The 22,700-nt window shown below is 42.1% G+C and overlaps 1 protein-coding gene and 1 long non-coding RNA gene across 4 annotated transcripts in view; one reads left to right on the top strand and one right to left on the bottom strand.

Annotated features, from left to right (window-relative positions):
- Positions 1–14,580, bottom strand: part of LOC111751687 (uncharacterized) — a 61,833-nt gene extending 47,253 nt beyond the window's left edge. Inside the window, exon 1 of one of the 2 annotated variants that reach the window (XR_010319079.1) lies at positions 12,155–14,580. This is a non-coding gene — a long non-coding RNA (uncharacterized LOC111751687). The remainder of the gene's footprint in view (positions 1–12,154) is intronic. The other variant, XR_002786785.2, reaches the window with a different exon arrangement.
- Positions 14,581–14,813: 233 nt separating this feature from the next.
- LAMP1 (lysosomal associated membrane protein 1) overlaps positions 14,814–22,700 on the top strand; it is a 28,617-nt gene continuing 20,730 nt past the window's right edge. Inside the window, exons 1-2 of one of the 2 annotated variants that reach the window (XM_064275206.1) lie at positions 14,814–15,121; positions 22,003–22,124. In XM_064275206.1, coding sequence (XP_064131276.1) covers positions 15,070–15,121; positions 22,003–22,124 — 174 coding nt within the window. In that variant the 5' untranslated portion in view covers positions 14,814–15,069. Of the gene's footprint in view, positions 15,122–18,941; positions 19,236–22,002; positions 22,125–22,700 lie in introns of those variants that run through there. The other variant, XM_023553219.2, reaches the window with a different exon arrangement.

Genomic DNA, 22,700 nt, shown 5'->3' with positions numbered 1-22,700 from the left:
AAGATTCAAAGAAGAAACTAGGCGGTAGGACTAATAGCCCACACAAACCATGGCCTCTTCTAGGCCGAGGCCGGAAGAAGTAGATGGTGCCCAGCTACCACTACCAACTTTTCTGATCAGAAACACAATAGAAGGTCCTGGACAGAATGGGAGAAAAATGTAGAACAAAACTCAAATTTCTAAAGAAGGCCAGACTTACAACATCACCCACAAATAATGTGCTTCCTTAAACAACCAACTGCATGAGACCAAAGGGTCCACTTTTACCCTGAAACAAAGATGAGAAGGCAAGGAGGGGAAGGGACACTAGATCAGTGGAAACAGAACTAACAGAATGGAAATAATGAGAATGCTGACACACTGTGAAAGTTGTAACCAACATCACGGAACAATTTGTTTAAAAATTGTCAAATGGGAACCAAATTTGCTGTGTAAACTTTCATCTAAAACACAATAAAATACTAAAAAATAAATAAAACTTTTTAAAAAGTAAGTTCACTAAGTTTCTGTAAAGGGTAATGAAAAAATTTAGAAACTGATAGTGATGACGGTTGCACAACACAGTGTATGTCACTAATGCCACCAAATTTACACATTAAAAGGGCCAGATGGCAACTGTTGTGTTATATATATTTTAACCATAATTTAAACAAAAACTATTAAGTTAAAAAAATATGTGCAAGTGATTCCGATTGTTTGATGAATGACTAAATGAAAGAATAAAATGTAATACCCTTTAATGATTGCTGGTGGGGCTATAAACTGGCAATACATATTAAACACCATTTCCTTTCACCTAATAATTTAGCTTCTGGATACTTAATCTATGGAGAAAAATCTTAAACATATACAAAAGAATTTTATCCTTAAAAATGTTCATATTACTTTTATTAGGAAAAAGGGAGGGGGGATTTAAATGGTGGTATCATTAAGTAAAATGTCATAGTGAAATGATATATAACTTAAAATTATATATCTCTCTCTGTCTGACACTTTGGTTAGCAGCCGTAGCACCTAACCACTATGCCACCAGGGTTTCCATATATATATAAAATTACATATATTAAGTGAAAGTTTAAAACCAAGTCAGTCTCATACAAAAACTTACATATACCTTGCTATATACTCCTAGTTGCTCTCCCTCTAATGATGATACAGCAAGCTCCTTCCCTCCACTCTCCATTTTTTGTGTGCATTCAGCCAGCTTCTGATCCCCTCTGCCCTCTCATCTCTTCTCCAGATAGGAGCTGCCCACATAGTCTCCTGTGTCTACTTGCTCCAAGAAGCTCACTCTTCACCAGTATCGTTTTCTATCCCATAGTCCAGCCCAATCCCTGTCTGAAGAGTTGGCTTTGGGAATGGTTCCTGTCTTGGGCTAACAGAAGGTCTGGGGACTATGACCTCTGGGGTCCTTCTAGTCTCAGTCAGACCATTAAGTCTGGTCTTTATACGAGAATTTGGGGTCTGCATCCCACTGCTCTCCTGCTACCTCAGGGGCTCTCTGTTGTGTTCCCTGCCACGGCAGTCATTGGTTGTAGCTGGGTACCATCTAGTTCTTCTGGTCTCAGGCTTATGTAGTGTCTGGTTTATGTGGCCCTTTCTGTCTCTTGGGCTCATAATTACCTTGTATCTTTGGTGATCATTTTCCTTTGCTCCAGGTCGGTTGAGACCAATTGATACATCTTAGATGGCCACTTGCTACGGTTTAAGACCCCAGACACCACTCTCCAAAGTGGGATGCAGAATGTTTTCTAATAGATTTTATTATGCCCTGAGACCATGGTCCCCAAACCCCTGCCCCTGCTACGCTGGCCTTCAAAGCATTCAGTTTATCCAGGAAACTTCTTTGCTTTTGGTTTAGTCCAGTTGTGCTGACCTTTCCTGTATTGTGTGCTGTCTTTCCCTTTACCTACAATAGTTCTTATCTACTATCTAATTTAGTGAAGACCCCCTCCCTTCCCCCTCCCTCACCCTTCTCATAACCATCAAAGAATACTTTCTTTTCTGTTTAAACTATTTTTCGAGTTCTTATAATAGTGGTCTCGTACAATAATTGTCCTTTTGCAACTGATTAATTTCACTCAGCATAATGTCTTCCAGGTTCCTCCATGTTATAAAATGTTTCATGGATTCATCATTGTTCTTCATCGATGTATAGTACTCCATTCTATGAATATACCATAATTTTTCCACTCATCCATGGATGGGCACCTTGGTTGCGTCCATCTTTTTGCTATTGTAAACAGTGCTGCAGTGAACATGGGTGTGCATATATCTGTTCGTGTAAAGGCTGTTATTTTTCTAGGATATATTCCAAAGAGTGGGATTGCTGGATCATATGGTAATTCTATTTATGGCTTTTAAAGGAAGTGCCAAATCGATTTCCAAAGTGGACGTACCATTTTACATTCCCACCAGCAGTGTATAAGTGTTCCAGGCTTTCCACAACCTCTCCAACATTTATTATTCTGTGTTTTTTGGATTAATGCCAGCCTTGTGTTTTTTTTGTTGTTGTTGTTAGAGTGAGATGGCATCTCATTGTAGTTTTGATTTGCATTTCTCTAATGGCTAATGATCGTGAGCATTTCCTCATGTATCTGTTAGCTGCTTGAATGTCTTCTTTAGTGAAGTGTCTGTTCATATCCTTTGCCAATTTTTTAATTGGGTTATTTGTCTTTTTGTAGCTGAGTTTTTGCAGTATCATGTAGATTTTAGAGATCAGGAGCTGATTAGAAATGTCATAACTAAAAACTTTTTCCCAGTCTGTAGGTAAATCTTTTTACTCTTTTGGTGAAGTCTTTGGATGAGCATAGGTGTTTGATTTTTAGGAGCTCCCAGTTATCTAGTTTCACTTCTGCATTGTTAGTAATGTTTTGTATACTGTTTTTGCCACGTATTAGGGCTCCTAGCGTTGTCCCTATTTTTTCTTCCATGATCTTCATCATTTTAGATGTTCTATTTTTTTCTGGGTTTTTTATTTAGGTCTTTGATCTATTTTGAGTTAGTTTTTGTGCATGGTGTGAGGTATGCGTCTTATTTCTTTTTTTGCAGATATTCAAAGTCCACGGACCGTTTATGCCTGGATAAGAGCCGCTTCTGTCCTGAGCTCCCCAGGTTAGTGGAGCTGGCGGATTATCTTTTCCCCAATTGTGAATCTATTCCTTCTCCAAGGCCAAGCGAATGGCTCGGGATGTGCAATAGGACCTATCTCAGGCCCAGGGAAATCAACAGTGACTGAAGCTAGCTTGGGGGCTGCGGGTGCAGTAAAATATACGCAAGAACTTAGCTTTTGCCGAGAGTGTCATTCTTCTCCGGTTCCAGAGGTGTCAGTAGGCTGTGCAGCTGGCTTTTTCTCCCCAAGGAAACTGCGTCTGAACACTACCACCAGCCCACCGCAGCCTGAGGGTTCCCGGCAGTTCAGGTCTGGCAACTCCTCTCCACTTCTGAACCATCTCTCCCTCCCCCTGCTGCTCGGTCTGTTTTCTAACTTTGCCTTTGATGTTCAGGGCTTCTAGCTTGTCATAAATGTAATCATTTCACTTGTTTTTTGGTGTCTTTGTTTTAACAGGGTTCACTGGAAGCATCTGACTACTCTGCCATCTTGGCCCCGCCCTTAAAATTGTATTTATTAGGCATTTATAATTGCATAGAAAAACATTCATGAGTTAAAAACAAACAAAAAAAAACTTAGGATACAAAATTATATGTTTACTATCTTTTTTAAAAAGCACATATGTATGGAAAAGAGACTTTACCTAACTGGTTGCTGATAGTGAATTTTTCCTTTTTTTCCAATTTTTCTACATTTTTCAATTTTTCTATCATGTATAATTATCATTTTCATACTGTAAAATAAACTACTTTAAAATAACTTGCTAGAGTTGAACAAATTACAGTGTTCTTATATATAAGGGTTAACATCATAAAGATGTCAATTCCCCCTCAGGCAAACCAGGAGTCACTGTACAAATTGTGGTCTCTAAATACCATTTAAGAAGCCCCGGTGATGCAGTCATTAAGCATTTGGCTGCTAACTTAAAGGTTGGCAATTCGAACCCACCAGCTGTTCCACGGGAGAAAGACGCAGTAGTCTGCTTCTCTAGAGATTCCAAACCAAACCAAACCCGTTGTCATCGAGTCGATTCTGACTCATAGTGATCCTATAGATTATAGCCTTGGAAATCCTATGGGGCAGTTCCACTCTGACCTGTAGAGTCACTATGAGTCAAAATCAACACAACGGCAACTGTTTCTTTCTTTCTTTCTCTTTTTTTTTTTTAAGCACTAAAAGGAAACAGAGCAGATTCCAGATCTGGTATAAAAGATGTTCACGACAAACTTGGGACATCTCTTAGCAGAAGGCAAGGAAGACAAGGAGAGTAGACGGATGTAGGAGCCAACCTGAAGGGCTCACATGAACCAATATGGCATGATACTTTAAATGAATAATGACCTCAAAAAAGTGAAAATATATCAACTATATAAAAACGCATGATGATACTTAAAAAAAATCCTTATGGTTCTCCTTTAGAAGTCGCTAAAAGTTGCACCATGTCATTATTCTGAAAATAAAAGAACTGAGAATTTACCCTGCTTTTTCTGCACGAACTGTGTTTCAGAGAAACCAAGGGTTGATGATGGCATATTCTTCGGTATGGAATTATTCTAGCTAGCAAATGCAACAGGAATGCAACAGGAAATGCAGTAGGCATTAAAAATCACCAATTTGACAACTCATACTGAAAAACGGACCTATGGAGCAATCATCAATGCATGATAAAACAATTGGGTAAAAGGTTGATGGGGAAATTTATAACGGAAGGGACCAGCTGACAAACATCTCTGAAAATGGGCAACTAGATATCAAATATCTCCTGATATGATACAGTCAGAAGTAAACAATAGCACTTCTTAAACCTTTAATGCACATACAAACAACCAAGGAATCTTGTTGAAATGCAGATTCTGATTCAGGGGGTCTGCGGTGGGCCTGAAATTCTGCATTCTGATAAGCTCCCAGATGAAGTCTCTGCAGCTGGTCCACAGACTACACGTTGAGTGACGAGGGTACGCACCACCATTTATGACGCTTCCCAGCGGGGAATGAACCTCAACCTAATCAAGCTTCTAGATCAAACTACCGGTTTACAGGAAGTACCTCCACAAGTACCATCATAAGGGAGAGATCAGTCAAATCTAAAACGTGGGATATTCCATCAGACATGAACCCTAGTTTTTCCAACAAGTCAGACATGAAAAAGAGGTAGGGAGAGCTGTTACAGATTAAGAGAGCCTTAAAAGACATATCAACCAAATGCAATGTATGGACCTTGCTGGATCCGATCTGAACAAACCAACTGTAAAGATATGTTTGACTTGTACACCAATGTTCATTGAAACATTATCCACAATAGCCAAGAGGTGGAAACAACCCAAATGTCCACCCACAAAGGAATGGATAAACAAAATATGGTAAAACTCCCAGACCCATACACATAAAATGGAATATTACCCAGCCATAGAGAGAAATGAAGTTGTAATACGTGCTACAACATGTTTTACACTATACTGAGTGAAATCAGTTAGACACAAAAGGACAAATATTGTATGGTTCCACTTACATGAAATATCTATACATAGAAAGTAGATTAGTGGTTACCAGAGGCTGGGGCAAGGGGTGAGTGGGGAGTTATGGCATAATAGGTACAGAGTTTGGGGTTGTAACACTTAATACTCTGAGACATGTTTTCTCCTTTTCAAATGGGCAATTGAGAGCTTGATGTAACTAACACCATAATGATACTCTAAACTATAAGTTTTTTTCTTTGGTATTTTGTAGACTCTCACTTTCAGTGTCCTTTTTTTATTACATCAGCTGCACTGGTCTCTTTCCAAAGAGGTGTGGGGCCTTCTTGGCTCTTGCAGCCTCAGTCTCCCTCCTTTTCTTTGTTCTCTCGGGGGATGATTTTCAGCCTGCAAGGTGGCAGCTAGGAAGGCTGCCTTGCACTTTTGGTCTGTAACTTTCTTTTTTTCTTACTCCTTATCTCAGTTAGAGTCCAGATGTCTGGCATGGATATCTTTAGTCTAATAGTTTCTTGTAATTGTTCTGTGATGTATACTCATCTGACATCTGTGGGCTGCATGCCTGAAGATACTATGTAACCCTTGCAAAAATGATATGTAAGCTCTGATGTAAAAATTGCCTTTCGGGTCTCCATGAAGACAGCCAACATTGCTGTCAGACTTTCTGTTGGTGTCACCTCCTAATAAGCTTTCTCTCTCTTTCAGACTTGGAGTACGTTTCGTTGGCTCATCTGCTCCAGGGCTTGGGCCCTAATTAGGCAACAGGGTGATAAAAAAAAATTCAAAATAGTGGTGATGGCTGAATGATATCGTGAATGTAATTGTCACTGAACTATATACTTAAAAATGGTTAAAATGGCAAATTTTATGTTGTACGTATTTTACCACAACAAAAAAAGATATTTTGAGACAGGCTGGGAAACGTGAACATAGACTGCACATTAGTTATTAAGGAATTATTGGGCTTTGTTTTCCTATTAGTTGAGCTAATGGTATGTGTTATGTACAGAAAAAAGTATTTTCATGAAATGCGAGTCTAGCATTTTCATTCTAACACTCGAACAACAAAACAAAAAACAAGTGGGGAGGAAGGAATAGATGTAACAAGACTGGCCGTAAAATTGGTAATTTACAGAGTTGAGTAATGATGCAACCTGACTGTACAAATGCCAGTAAATTTCCATTAGTCCTTAAACTAGCCCAAACCAGATTTGGCCCACCCCCGCATTGCAGAAGTGCCAGCTGTGATCACTAATTGACCTCAACAGAGGATACGGCAACAGGAAGAACAAATCAGAAGGAAAACCATCACCCAGACCCTATTCCAAAGTGAGAGGTCTGACAAAAAGGTCACCTGTTTCCTGGCTGCCTTCTAGAATTTTCCCTCCCCAGTATGTAGTTTTTAGTTAGTATGCCTAAGCAGCTGCCACCTTGCTGCCCAAATCACATATAAGGTCTGCTTTTCCATAGCTCAGGGCATTGGATCTGAGGACTTCCTCCCAGCTCCTTGCTCTATGCATTGTAATAAAGTTACTTTCTCTTTCTTAAAGACCAGGTGTCCAGATGACTGGCAAGTCGGAGCACGCTGGACAAGGACCCACCTTCTCTGGTTTGGTAGCAATGGTAACGGGTAAAAAGTATTCTTTATATTACTGTATTTGAAAATTTCACTAATATTAAAAAGTTTTTGGAAAATATTACGGCTTTGTTAATTACTAATTTTGCTTACCAGTTCTCAAGAAAAATTATAAAGAGCAAATGAGAGAAAAAAAAGACACACTGCTTTTTCCTCTATTCATTTCAACTTTACCTACTACCAATCATTACTTCATCTAATTCAGATACTGAGCCCATATATAAATTACCAGATCTTCCTTCCAGTGGCAGAAGCCTTCAGGGAAATATGCATTCCAGTGTTTGAGTGTTGCTTAGGGTATTAAAAGATTTTACAGTTAAAATATTAACTAGTAACTGATCATTATTACCACAATGATGTCCTGAATTCTACTCTTCAACTCTGTTAAGTAACTCTGAAGTGGATAAAGCTGTCTGTTCCTTTTCCAACAAGAAAAACCTCTCTACTGCTTATCACACTAATCGATCAGTTAAAAAAAAGGGTGGGGGGGGTAAAAATAAATAAGAGAATTCCTCACCAGACATGGAATCATCCATTGTGTTTATTTTTCCATGTCTTCCCTTCAGTCAGAAATACAGCATGCCTGGCCCATAATAAAGGTACAATAAGACAAACAATAAAAACCCACCATAGGGTTTTTATTGGTATAGCCACAGTGGAAAACAGTCTGGCAGTTCCTCAAAAAGTTGAATGTAGAACTACCATATGACCCAGCAATCCCATTCTAGTTATATACTCATCAGAAGTGAAAGCAGAATGCAGATAGAAACCCATATACGGCTGTTCATTGCAGCACTATCTGCCAAAATGTGGAAGCAACCTAAATGCCTATCAACAGAGCAGCGGATAAACAAATGTGATATATACACACAATGGAATACTACTCAGTCATGAAGAGAAATGTAGTCCTGATGTGTGCAAAACACGGATGAATCCTGGGAAAACACTATGCTGAGCAAAATAAGTCAGTCACAAAAGACAAATATTGTATGATCTCACTTACATAAAATAAGCAAATATGTAGAAACCAAAGATCATTAGTGGTTACCAGGAGTGGGAAGAAGGGGAAAAAGGGAGTTTCTGCTTAGAGGCATTGAGGTTATGTTAATGGTGGTAGGATAATTTCGAAAAGGACAGTGAGAATGGAAGCACAACTTGAAGAACGTAACCAGTATCACTGAATTATACATATACAAATTGTTTTTTTAAAAAAATAAACAGTCTTCTAGTAAAAAAAAATTCCACAAACCAAAGATCAAAGACAAAGTGGGAAATATTTGTAAAATATCCTTTACGTATATAATAATTTTTATAAATCACTAAGAAAAAGATGAAGATTCCAGGGCAAAGACTATTAACTGTAGCTCACAAAAAGAAAAAAAAAAGTGACAATATTTTATTTTTAGCCTATCAGTTGGCAAAGATTAAAAAGTTTATTAATATCCAGTGTTGACAAGGCTATGAAGCAATAGGCTTGGATTGGATGGGAATGTCAATCGGGATAACTTTTCTGAAAGACAATCTGCAATTTGTATCAATATTTATATATGCTCACTTTTGATCTAGTAATTAACACTTCTAGGAATTTGTTCTAATGAAATATTCAGGCAAGGGTACAAAAACCTAGGTACAAGATATTCATTACAGCCCTTTATATAATAGCAAAATATGAACAAATTTTTGTTCAGTTAGAGGGACTAAATTATGGTCAATTTGTGTGTGCAAAAAAAAAAAAAAACTACCATATTAATTTACCATTCTCTATCAAGTACCAAAAAAACCAAACCCATTGCTGTCAAGTCGATTCCGACTCATAGCGACCCTATAGGACAGGGTAGAACTGCCCCATAGGGTTTCCAAGGAGTGGCTGGTGGATTTGAACTGACAGCCTTTTTTTTTGAATTTTTATTGTCTTTAAGTGAAAGTTTACAAATCAAGTCTGTCTCTCATACAAAAATTTATACATACCTTGCTATATACTCCTAACTGCTCTCCCCTAATGAGACAGTACACTCATTCCCTCCACTTTCTCTTTTCTAGTCCATTCCGCCAGCTTCTGACCCCCTCTGCCCTCCCATCTCCCCTGCAGACAGGAGATGCCAACATAGTCTCTTGTGTCTACTTGATCCAAGAAGCTCACTCTTCACCAGTATCATTTTCTATCCCATTGTCCAGTCCAATCCCTGTCTGAAGAGTTGGCTTTGGGAATGGTTCCTGTCTTGGGCTAACAGAAGGTCTGGGGACCATGACCATCGGGGTCCTTCTAGTCTCAGTCAGACCATTAAGTCTGGTCTTTATACGAGAATTTGGGGTCTGCATCCCACTGCTCTTCTGCTCCCTCAGGGGTTCTCTGTTGTGTTCCCTGTCAGGGCAGTCATCGGTTGTAGCCGGGCACCACCTAGTTCTTCTGGTCTCAGGTTGATGTAGTCTCTGGTTTATGTGGCCCTTTCTGTCTCTTGGGCTCACCTTGTGTCTTTGGTGTTGTTCATTCTCCTTTGTTCCAGGTGGGTTGAGAACAATTGATGCAATTTAGATGGCCACTTGCTAGCGTTTAAGACCCCAGATGCCACACTCCAAAGTGGGAAGCAGAGTGTTATCTTTATAGATTTTATTATGCCAATTGACGTAGATATCCCCTGAAACCATGGTCCCCAAACCTCTGCCCCTGCTATGCTGTCCTTCGAAGCATTCGGTTTATCCAGGAAACTTCTTTGCTTTTGGTTTAGTTCAGTCGTGCTGACCTCTCCCGTATTGTGTGTTGTCTTTCCCTTCACCTAAAATAGTTCTTATCTACTATCTAATTAGTGAAAACCCCTCTCCCTTGCTCCCTCCCCTCTCTCATAACCATCAAAGAATATTTTCTTCTCTGTTTAAACTATTTCTTGAGTTCTTATAATAGTGGTTTTATACAATATTTGTCCTTTTGCAACTAATTTTACGCACCATAATGCCTTCCAGATTTCTCCATATTATGAAATGTTTCATGGATTCATCACTGTTCTTTATCAATGCATAGTATTGGGGGTTTTAGTATTCCATTGTGTGAATATACCATAATTTATTTATCCACTCATACATGTTTGGGCACCTTGGTTGCTTCCATCTTTTTGCTATTGTAAACAGCGCTGCAGTGAACATGGGTATGCATATATCTGTTTGCGTAAAGGCTCTTATTTCTCTAGGCTATATTCAAAGGAGTGGGATTGCTGGATCATATGGTAGCTCTATTTCTAGTCTTTTAAGGAAGCGCCAAAATCGATTTCCAAAGTGGTTGTACTATTTTACATTCCCACCGGCAGTGTATAAGCGTTCCAGTCTTTCCAACCTCTCCAACATTTATTATTTTTTGTTTTTTGGATTAATGCCAGCCTTGTTGGGATGAGATGGAATCTCATTGTAGTTTTGATTTGCATTTCTCTAATGGCTAATGATTGTGAGCATTTCCTCATGTATCTGTTAGCTACCTGAATGTCTTCTTTAGTGAAGTATCTGTTCATATCCTTTGCCCATTTTTTAACTGGGTTATTTGTCTTTTTGTAGCTGAGTTTTTGCAGTATCATGTAGATTTTAGAGATCAGGAGCTGATTAGAAATGTCATAACTAAAAACTTTTTCCCAGTCTGTAGGTAATCTTTTTATTCTTTTGGTGAAGTCTTTGGATGAGCATAGGTGTTTGATTTTTAGGAGCTCCCAGTTTTTGCCACGATAGGCTCCTAGTGTTGTCCCAATTTTTTCTTTCATGATCTTTATTGTTTTAGATTTTCTATTTAGGTCTCCAGTCCATTTTGAGTTAGTTTTTGTGCATGCTGTAAGGTACGGGCCTTCTTTCATAAATGGATATCCAGTTATGCCAGCACCATTTGTTAAACAGACTATCTTTTCCCCATTTAACTGACTTTAGGCCTTTGTCAAATATCAGCTGCTCATATGTGGATGGATTTATGTCTGTATTCTCAATTCTTTTCCATTGGTCTATGTATCTGTTGTTGTACCAGTACCAGGCTGTTTTGACTACTGTGGCGGTATAATAGGTTCTAAAATCAGGTAGTGTTAGGTCTCCCACTTTGTTCTTCTTTTTCAGTAATGCTTTACTTATTTGGGGCCTCTTTCCCTTCCATATGAAGTTGGTGATTTGTTTTTCCATCTCATTAAAAAATATCGTTGGAATTTGGATTGGAATTGCACTGTATCTATACATGGCTTTTGGTAGAATAGACATTTTTACAATGTTAAGTCTTTCTATCCATGGGCAAGGTATGTTTTTCCACTTATGTAGGTCTCTTTTGGTTTCTTGCAGTAGTGTCTTGTAGTTTTCTTTGTATTGAGTATTTTATCTTCTTGGGTTGAACTGCTGACCTTTTGGTTAGCAGCCATGGCTCTTAACCACTATGCCACCAGGGTTTCCTCTATCATGTAGTATCATAGAATACTTGCTAAGTCTCATTTCCTGCTATTTTTTTTACACCCTGTTCTCTTGCTGGCAACAAACTATTTTTAGTCTTTAATAAGGTTATAATGAGGTTGAACAGATTTTAAACATAGCATGTATTAGGCCAGGGCTCTTAGGCTCCGGTCTAAGCAGAAAAATAATTTACTAAAAGGACTTTAAGTAGTTTATAGAATTTTCAAAAAGAATGCAGGATAATGCTTGGAAGACAAGAATGTACATGGAGCAGCCAGGGCCACAGCTAAAAACACACCACAGAATCAAACTGTGAAGACCTGGCAGTGCCAGCACTTAACTCTGCCTCCTAAACTCCATTTTGCCGCTCTCACAGCTGATATCACCACCAGACATCTGAACGGATTCTCAGTGGTGCAGCTTCTTGGCAACCACTAGCTCCCGATTCAGCCTAACAGGCTGAACTTGGTCAAGAGCCCACACCTTAGCCGCTATAGGCTGTTTTTTCCAGCTTGTACAGAGGGCTCTGCTTACCCCAATATTCACAAGATGGGGAATTCTCCAAATATAGAAAGGAGGTTCCGAGGCTGGATAGCCAAAGAGAAGTTCATTATACAGCTTCTGGGGCTTCCTTGTTATTCTGCAAAGAGAAGCAAAATTACTAGGTGTTTTTGTTCCTTTGCTCAAGATTTATTTGACAGTTTTTCATTATCAGTGTGTTGGGAGAAAATAGCAATATTTTAGAATTTCTCCAACTATGTCTGAATTTAACACTCCGCTTCATAGAAAGAACGTAGGTTCAAATAACACGTCCATGTACTGTGCTGATACTTATGTTAATGAACCATTATTGATAAATCACTTCACAGTAAATGTATGAACAGACCCCAGATTTAAAACTTCCCTTTTCTTCTACTGCAGACCTCATTTGGCCTTCAATTTTAACATCAGCGTGGCTAATACTTCACCTAAGTGGGAGTGAATTCTCCTGTTTAGACTGTTTCCCCATCTGGAACAACGAACAGACAAATCCCTGAGAATCTAAAACAAATATCAGCAAATCTACCCTTCACTCAGTTTCCTTTCTCACAAACAACAGAACAAAAACCACCACCAACTCATGGCCTTCCTCAGAGACTATTTGCTCCCATTCTACTTGCAGTCCTCTTCAGTTTCATGACTTTTTCCAGCCTGTAATGTATTAGACACTGGGGGCAAGGAAAGGAAAGCTTGACAGGAAGAAATGACAGCAAGGAAGAAGACAAAATCCTCAAAGAGCAAATAAATATAAAAACAACAACAACAAAAAACTACAAAAATCAACAACTATTTAGTACTTAAAAACCAAACCAAACCCGTTGAGTTGATTCTGACTCAGTGAACCTATAGTACAGAGTAGAACTCCCTCATAGGGGCACCTGGTGGATTTGAACTGCCGACCCTTTGGTTAGCAGCAGCAGCAGCACTTAACCACTAAGCCCACCTGGATTTCCTATTTAGTATAGTGACCAAAAACAAAACAAACCCTTTGCCTGGAGTCAATTCCCTAAAGGACAGAGAACTGCCCCATAGGGTTTCCAAGGAGCACCTTGTGGATTCAAACTTCCAACCTCTTGGTTAACAGCCATAGCTCTTAACCACTACGCCCCAGGGTTTCCAGTATAGTGATAGGTAATAATCTACAAACTTGAACTAAAGTGGCTGACAGTACATTTCCTACAGAGGTGGGGAGCAGGGTGGGATTAGAAAGAAAAGGGAGAGGTAGGCATTTATTTGAGTTAATAATTGTACCAGAAAAAAAGTGAAGGCAGGTGAGGTAAACTGGTGAGTTTGGCAAGAGCTCAGAACAACAGCAGGAGAAAGGGAAGATCACTCAAAAAGCCTAGAGGCTTTTCCCCCCAATTAGAATGGCAAATTAAGGAATGTGACCTCTACCTTGCAGGCAATAAGTGATGAACTAAGAGAGGTGCTAGAAGCAGTGAGACTATTTTACCCTGTGTTGAATGTATGGATTCGACTACAGGAGTGTTTCTCAACTTTTTTGATAAACACCCGCATCTCTATTCTGATACATCCTGTGGGAAAACCTCAGAGCTGGGATCACTGACATCTGAACCCCCTTCACCCAGGATGATTTTGTCCAGGGTGAAGCTTGTTTTGAAGCACAAAAGTGTAATATTCAGTATCTTTTTTATTCAAGCATCTCCTGGTTGTCCTAACCTCTACTTCGACCTTCCACGAGTATCAGTGGACAAAATGGGTTCTAAAGTTAAAAACTCCAGGATTTCAAGTGTTACCTAACCACAGAGACTAGAAAAATGTTTTAATATCGGGTCCTTTGCAGAAATCCTCAACACTGTTAGGACTGATCACTCGGCGATCTAAGGGTCAAGAGCTCTCAGTAACACTATTTTACAGTTGAGCCGTCCGCTCGGTGGCGTTTTCCCAGCGCCTGCGGTGAGATCGTGGGAAAGCTGTACTTCATCTGATTTCACACCCCTTCTTCTCCTCCTAAGAGCACTGCGGCGTGGAGAGGTCGCGGTAACTGAGGAACTCACTTCCCACCCACGAACGTTCATCGATTTCCCCCCACTCCCGACTGGGCAGTGCAGTGACTGACGTGAGAAATGTGCACAGTCATTCACCCTTCACCTCCACAACTCTACTGCCAGCGCCAAGGCCGCGTTCACAACCAGCAACAACACAGTCCACCGCCTCTCTCAACCGAATGGGCTTTTCTTCAGACGACTGAAAGGGAGCAGCCGCTGGGGCGGCGTCCCGCCCTGCGCCGGGTCTGAGCCAGGCTCAGGGGCGTCCCCAGCCTCTCCTCTCCGTTTCCGGCCCTCCCCCGGCCGCCCTGTCACTCTCCCTGTCCCCCGTCTAGTTCCCGCTTTGCCCTCGGCGGGAGCACCCCGTCGGGAGCACCCCAGCACCCAGCTCAGCCCCCTCGGAGCCGCCACCCCGTCAGCAGCACCCCAGCACCCAGCTCAGCCCCCTCGGAGCCGCCCGCCGCGGCCCCCGGCCCGTCATCCTCCCCGCGGGCCGGACCCCGGGCCACGTGTCAACTGCGGCTGAACCCGCCGCCATGACGCAGCCCCGAGCACGCTACGCCGCCCGCGCACGGTCTCGCGAGAGTCCGCCGGCCTGGCCCCGCCCCCGGCCCCGGGCTCACGTGACGGCGTGGGGTGGCGGCGCCGCGGCGGTCACGTGACAGGCAGCGCCGACCGCGGGGTCTCTGGCCTGCAGGAGCCGAAGCGGCGCGGGCTTCTCGGGTTCGTGGGAGCCGCCGGCCCCGCCGCGCCTCGACCCCCGGCTTCCCGCGCGTTCGCTTGGTCCCCGCCTCCCGAGTTGAGGCGACTGCGGGGTGCCGGTCGCCAACCGCCGGCCGCCTCGGGAGCTTCGCGCGCCCTCGGCTCCCTCACGCACCGGCCTCCCCCGGCCCCGCGCCCATGGCAGCCCCCGGCGGTGCTCGGAGGCGGCCGCTGCTGTGGCTGCTGCTCGGTAAGGCGGCGGGGACGGAGGGGCGCTGCGGGGCGCCGGCGGCGGGGCTCGGAGGGCCGCGGGGTGCGCGGGGTGCGGGGCCTCCTGTGGACCGACTCGGCGGCGGCCGTGGGCGAAGCCTGTCCTGGCCGTGTGGGGGCGCTGTGAGTCGGCATCGACCCGACGCCCGTGGGCTGGGTGCTGGGTGCTGGCTCCTCAGGGCGGCGACTCCCGGAGGGCGGCGGCTGGGCTCGCGGTTCGGGGCCGTGGGACCCGGTGGCAGAACCTCGCTGCAGGCCGGTTCGGGGCCGTGGGACCCGGAGGCAGAACCTCGCTGCAGGCCGGTTCGGGGCCGTGGGACCCGGAGGCAGAACCTCGCTGCAGGCCGGTTCGGGGCCGTGGGACCCGGAGGCAGAACCTCGCTGCAGGCCGGTTCGGGGCCGTGGGACCCGGAGGCAGAACCTCGCTGCAGGCCGGTTCGGGGCCGTGGGACCCGGAGGCAGAACCTCACTGCAGGCCGGTTCGGGGCTGTGGGATCCGGAGGCAGAACCTCACTGCAGGCCGGTTCGGGGCCGTGGGATTTAGAGGCAGAACCTCACTGCAGGCCGGTTCGGGCTGTGGGAGCCGGAGGCAGAACCTCACTGCAGGCCGGTTCGGGGCCGTGGGATTTAGAGGCAGAACCTCACTGCAGGCCGGTTCGGGCTGTGGGAGCCGGAGGCAGAACCTCACTCGCGGTTCGTGGCTGCGAGCTGAGGCGCCAGGAGGTGGAGGAGGAAGGGCTGCGCCTTCATCGCTCGAGATCTTAGATGAGGACGCGGTTCCGCTCCGCTTTGGTATTCACACTTGTCGCGGAATTTATTTTTCCTGTGGTTTTAAGTTCTCAGCGAAACTTGTCAGCGGTGGTTCTGTGGTCTGGTAGTTTCTGAATAGCCGCGGTCGTTAGTTTAACTTACTGGCAGGTTTGTCGGGGGGGCCTAGGCGATCGACGCTGTGCAGCCCCAGAAAGCAGGGACCCACCTCTGCGCCTCGCCTCAGTCGCCTGGATGGGTGACCCACATCGAGCTCTTGACGACAAGAGTTTTGCCTAGAAGAAAACAGAGAGGTGGTGTGGTCATTCTCAGCCTTTTAAAGCGAGTACTTCATATTTTTCTTTTTCAGTACGCTGTGGGTATGTGTATGTTTATGTATGTTTATAATACTGTGGATTTAAATTTGTTAGGATGATTTAAAATCGTCTTTATTTTAAAATTTTAGGAGTTTCCATGGCAGACAAACTGAGAAGCAAAACTAGGCTTCACACTCCAAGTGGCCTGTTCGTTTCTAATGTAAAGAGCCTTGTCCTTGATGTATGGTAATGGGTGCTGGTTCCTGCAAGTCAGAGTAAGAGAATCCATTAACACGTTGGGAAGCACCCTTACACCCCGTCCGTCTACAGAATTTATAGGAGCATTAGGTGCCCGATAAGTGTTCTATTGATTGGGGAATTTTGTTCTTCTTTTCTGCTCTAATAACGAAGAGGAACGCTTGCTGTCTCTTCACCAAGTATCTAGTCAGGGATGTCGGTGGACTTCTCTCTGACATTCTTGCTCACCCAGTACCCTCACTGGTATAGGAAGACTTGTCTTAAGTGCTCGGATCTGAAAGATGAAACAGAAGAGATCTAGGTACACACTCCTAAACACACCTGCACATGAATTCTTCAAATATCTCAAAGTCCCATCTCTAAAATTCGGTTACTGTGACTGAATGGATTTTGTTTTCACTTTTTTGTTTTGTATAAGATGAATTCTTCTAATTGCATGAATAGCCACAAGAGATGCCCTTATTCCAGTAATAAACATGAAACCTTGCTCCGGACCTGTGACCCTTTACCATTTACCAGCGTGTGAAATTAGTTACAAGAGGAGTTGCTGAAACAAGTTTTGTCTTGTCTAGATGACTGCATTGTTATTTTATTAGGAGAGCTCGCAACGTTGTGATTCATCTCTCGTTTTATATTTTTAAATATAAAGAGAAAAATCTGTAACTTCATGTTATTGTGCTATCCTAAAGTATTGAGCATATTCATTGCCAGTATTTTTCCTTTTTCTCTTTCTACTATAATTGACATGTCTGTTTCTATTAGAAGGTAAAATGTTATGCCTGATAATTCAGACAGAATAGTCTCTCTCTACTGCAGTCTCATTTTGTTCTGTTGCAACCAGGTGTTTCTCTAAAGCATGTTTATTTGGTCCCCAGCCAAAGTGGAGAAATAGGATCTCAACCGTATCCACTGTCTTTCAGCAGAAACTTTGTTGTGTCGTTAGCTGCTGTTGAGTCGGTTCCCAGCTCACGGGGACCCCACGCACAGTGTGGTTTTTTGTTGGCTGATACTCTAAAGTAAATCACCAGGCCTTTCTTCCGAGTCCCTGGTTGATGCTCGTGAGGTCGTTGGCTGAACCACCGTTGCCCCCAGCAGACACGTGAGTGCCTGGTGATGTGCACGGCACAGTGCATGCCCTGTTGTCGGTGGACCCCGTTCGTTAGAACTCAGCTCAGTGTAAGTTGGACTCTCCTCTTTGGTGGTTTATTGTGGGGTGTGTGTGGTCACTGGATTATCTATAGTTCGAATTTCCACTTACATCATAATTAAGATTTACTGTATAGCACTAGACCTTTGTACTGTACGATTTGATGACAATAACTAACCTCAAAGAGTGTGTGTGTTTGTACCCTTTCCTTTGGATAAGTGCTGCTTTAATTCATTCCAAAGATTTTCTTGGTTCGGGTGGCTTACATGAGAGGTGAGATAGATGGGCAAATAATTCATTTAAAACGAGTCAGATGTGTTCAGTTTCTCTTAGAGTGAATTTTATTTAAAATTAATCGCACAAAGCAGGAAATTAATTCAAGCCTTGTGTTTCTTTTTGGTCTGCTCTCTGTCTCTAGCTTGCGCTCTCTCCAGTCTTTTTTGGTTTTGGTTTTAGCCAAGAAGACACCGTTAATGTAAGCTACCATTTGTCATTTAAACAAAATCAGAGTTCATATTCTGGGTTTTGAAAAACACTATATAAATATTTTAGCAAGGCAGACTTTTTTTTTTTTAATTGAGTATCTTATTCCTGTGAAATGTGTGTGGCCAGCATTAGGAAGGAAGACAATTGGTAAGAGAAGAAAAACGTTTTCTTCGCTTAAAAAAAAACTATTAAAAGTATAATCATTTAGTAAATTTTTGACATTGGGAATTAAGGTGCTTTTTACCGGTTCACTGATTGATAGGTTTTCTTTGAAATATGCCTGGTATATCTCTTGAATGGAGCCCTGGTGACGCAGTGGTTAAGAACTTGGCTGTTAACCAAAAAAGGTCAGCAGTTCGAATCCACCAGCCGATCCTTGGAAACCCTGCGGGGCAGTTCTCCTCTGTCCTGTAGGGTCACTATGAGACTCGACTGCAGTGGGTTAGGTTTTGTTTTTGGTTTATCTCTTGAGTATTTCACTTTTAATGCTGTGAAATATATTTAATTGCAGTTGTTTGTGGAGAAATGGATCGTACCATTTCCAGCTGGTGAGATAGTACATCAGCCTTGGCCTGTTAGTAAAGTGGAGTCTTGATGGCGCAGTAGTTAAGTGTTCGGCTGCTAACCAAAAGGTTGACAGTTCGAATCCACTAGGCGCTCCTTGGAAAACTGAATCGGAGTCGACTCAACGGCAATGCGTTATTAGTAAACTTTCTTTGTTCCTTTTTTTGTTGCCTGAATAGCTCTTCATAAAATTAGCTTTTAACTCCAAATACAATATACCTTTTAAGTGTTATAATCAACAAAAAATCGAACATTTAAAAAAGATTTAAAAAAAAATTTGGATTTAAGTCTATTTAAAATAATGTTAATTTTAGTGAACAATTTTGCCCCAAAATGCATCTTTTTTTTTTTTAAATTTCAGACTTCTAAATTGGTAATTTCTCCTACATTAATAATTAGGAATTACTTAAAGCCTCTTTTGTGTTAAACACTTGTTAAAAAGTACAGACCAACATGAACTGAAACTTCATTTTCTGATACACAGGAGCGTGTGTACTTGCATAATGTGGCTCTTTCACCATCCATGTCTATTCGATGATCTCCTTCTTTCAAAATGAAGAACTGTCACTTAGAAGGTTAAAAAAGTTTTGTACTAATCAATGTTACCCTTGATTGTGAGCGATTGTTAATTATTCAAGTCTAAGACCAAATTCCTCATTAGATGTGAGATTAAAATGTTTTTGTGTCCTGTAGTTTTGAATTTCTAGTTTAGGCCCATCCCTGACAGCGTTAGTCTAGGTTTCTCTCTGCTTCAGCAGGAGTTTCGTTACAAGGGCTTTTACAGTACGTACTTCCCTATGGCATTATTTGGTTGTGGTGATTATTTGTTGTGCGTGTGTCTCTGTACCTCAGCTTGCAGCCCAACTTGTGTGCGACATACAGTAAGTGCATAGTAAATACATGAAGAAACGTCCGCTTTTGGTTAAAGTGGTAGCTCTTAACAAAACATATGCATAAATCCTTTAGTTCCTTCAGGTGGCAAATTCTCATTTCAAAAGCAGATGCTTCACAATTCCAAGCATGTTCATTTCACTCAGGAAGTGCTTGAGGGAGAGAACTCTGAGCGTATTGTGGAGCTGACCCTCTGGGACTTGAATCCCAAGGGCTCGAGCTTCCGACTTCAGGCGTACGTAGGTTCTCCGTCTGGCTCTGCCACCGTTACTAGCCACGTGATCTTGAGCAATTCAGGTAACTTCTCTGTGCCTTAGTTTCCACATCTGCAAAAGGAACCAAAATAATGTCTGCCTATCTGGGTTGTTAGATTAAGTAAATTAATTGCAAGGTGTTTAGAGCAGTGCCTGGCACACAGTAAGTGCATTATAAGTGTTCGTTAAATAAAATACTTGTTGAGGTACTGAAGATAAATGGTGAGCTTGATAGGTTCACCTGTACCTGTTCGGAACTTAATATTTTTATCGAAACTCGTGTCGTTGCCTTGTACTAAATGCTTTTCATTCGCTGGCTCATTTAATATGCTGAGCAGCGTTGAGATGTCCATTTTACAGGTGTGTAAACTGAGGTTTGGGAGGTTGCTGCTGCTTAACAAGCAGTGGTGACAAAGTCAAGTCCTCAACCTAGGTCTTCTGACTCAGGAGAACATCTCTTCCCACAGATGCGTTTGTTGTAAAGAATAAAAGTTCTAAAAGTAGGAGTATTTTGAAGGGATAAGCAGATGTTGCTCCTTTATAAAACCTCTTGAAAAAAATCACATTCACCTCCGAGTGAAGGACTGCCAGAGATGAGCAGCCTCAGACAAGCTAGGGGGTTGACGTAAACAGGTGATTACAGCCAGACGGTGCTTGTGTTGAGGTTGCAACACCTATTAAATCACCCTAGACATTTTAATTAATTTGAGAAAATTTTTTTTTTTTACTGATTGCCACTTTGACAGAATTAAAAAAAACCCTCACAGCTGCTTCTAACCATTAGCGTAAGTACATTTCTCTTAGAATTATGTCTTCTGATGCTGTCGTAGACATTTTTCTCTTGACCAAAATTGGCTTTTGGGGTAAGTTTCTTAATAATTCAGATCTTTTGGGTCTTTCCAGGATAAATATGGGCCCATATAGTGCTGCTGAAGCTTATTTTAAATTTGGTTTAGCAATACTTCTTTTTTTTTCCTTTTAAAGTTCAGCATATTTACAAAATGAAAAAATTGTATGAAAAGTTACGTAGTGTGAGATGTTTCCTAATGAAGTACTTTGGGTCAGTAAAAAGTTTTAAAAACGATTTAGAAAATTATTAGTGTCCTCTGTTTTGAGTGTGCTGCCCTCAGAGTTCACCTGAATCATATTTACACTTAATGATATGAATCTGCTCAGATCACACATGTGTAAATGTTTATTATGAGGGCATGTGCTAACTTGTAGCAGCAAAGACAAGTGACAGCACGATTTCTGCATGGGTTACACTGCATGGTGGCAGCTGGTAAATAAATGTTTGGTTTTAGAACGAACAAAACCATGATGTAATGAAATGTGTGGCCCGTTCAGTTAACTTCTCTACCGCAGTGGTGAGATTACATTTGCTGTTAAACATCTGAGTCACAGGGCTTTGGGGATATGAAGAAGATAGAGGTGGTATTGGCCCTCAGAACGTGCACAGAGAGAAAGTACTTCGTGGTGATCATTGTAAAGCTGCAAAGTCCCAAGAGAGTTCTGTCCCTTCATTTTCAGGATAAGGCAGCTCTATCCAGAGAGGTTATGTGATGTGCCTAATGTCACACAAGTCAAGTTCAAGTCATGGATATAATCACCATTTTTGAGGACCTTTCTGAAATTGGGAAAAGAGCTCAGATCTTTGAGCCTATGGACTTACCACATCACCACTCGATAAAAAGTAAAAACAACATCAAACTTCAGACAGCAGTTAAGACCGGGATAGTTATCACAGGCTCTGCCATAGAACCCAATGATTTCTGTAGGAGATAAATATTATTTTAGCTTGAGACGGGCAGGGTTGAGTTGTCTTAAAGGCCCCACCAAGTCTTACAGTAAAATCTTCTGAGGATTATGGAGTGGTACAGGCCTAGTATTGACCCAGAAATCTGGTAGGAGACTTCCAGGTAAGTATTCTGAAGTAAAGCATTAAATAACTGTGGACCAGTTTGGCAAATGGATCAGATGGATTTACAGCTGACATTTTCAGAATTGTGTCTGGGAGAGATGGAAGATCCAGAAAAAACAGCCTGTGCGATCCACTTGTCTAGTTCTTTAGTCGTTTAAGAAACACAGTAGAATCTTCTAATGAAATTCGTCATTGCTGCAAGCTGTAGAAAACAGAGATGCCGGGTTTATTTTCAGAAAGGTGTTCATTTGAGTGTTTTCTCTTTCCTGAAAATAGCAGGCCTTGTGCATGGTGCATCTTCAGTGTTCATTGTGGAAAATGGCAATGGGACAGCTTGCATAATGGCCAATTTCTCAGCTTCCTTCTTAACGAGCTATGATACTAAGAGTGGTTCTGAGGTAAGAGCACCAGGGTGAGTCACGCAAGATTATTTGAACATTTTAAATCTTTGAAAAGTAATCCTGCCTTAATACAGTTCTTTTCATGAATGTGTATTTCCTTCTAGGCTCGTCAATAATATATGTTATTTTATATAATGTAGCTGTAGTCATAATGTGCAGACCACTTTGTGTTCTGCTTTTCACTCTTTTATCGTGAACATTTTTCCAGTTACCGTTATAATTATCTTTTAAGATCACAGTGTAATATGTAATTGTTAACCATAGTTTGTTAAACCACACTCCTTTTGGTAGTTGGTAAGTTTTTAAATATCCCTTTTGATGCCCAGTGCACTCCTCTGTGGATGTAGCTTTTTTGGTCTGTTGAATTTGCCTCAGACGAGTCATTGACCAGCTGTGGCCAGTTTACTCCGGCTCACGGTGACCCACGTGTGTCCGAGCAGAGCCGTGCTTCCCAGGGTTTTCAGTGGCTGCTCTTTGGAAGCAGATTGCCAGGGCTTTCTTCTGAGGGGCTTCTGGGTGGACTCCAGCCTCCAACCTTCTGGTTAGCAGCCGAGTGCATTGGCCCTTTGTGCC

This window comes from Loxodonta africana, chromosome 23, assembly GCF_030014295.1.
Source record: "Loxodonta africana isolate mLoxAfr1 chromosome 23, mLoxAfr1.hap2, whole genome shotgun sequence".
NCBI classification, from domain to species: Eukaryota; Metazoa; Chordata; class Mammalia; order Proboscidea; family Elephantidae; genus Loxodonta; species Loxodonta africana.
Note: the sequence above shows the minus strand (reverse complement) of the source record. Positions and strands in the feature narration are given on the sequence as shown.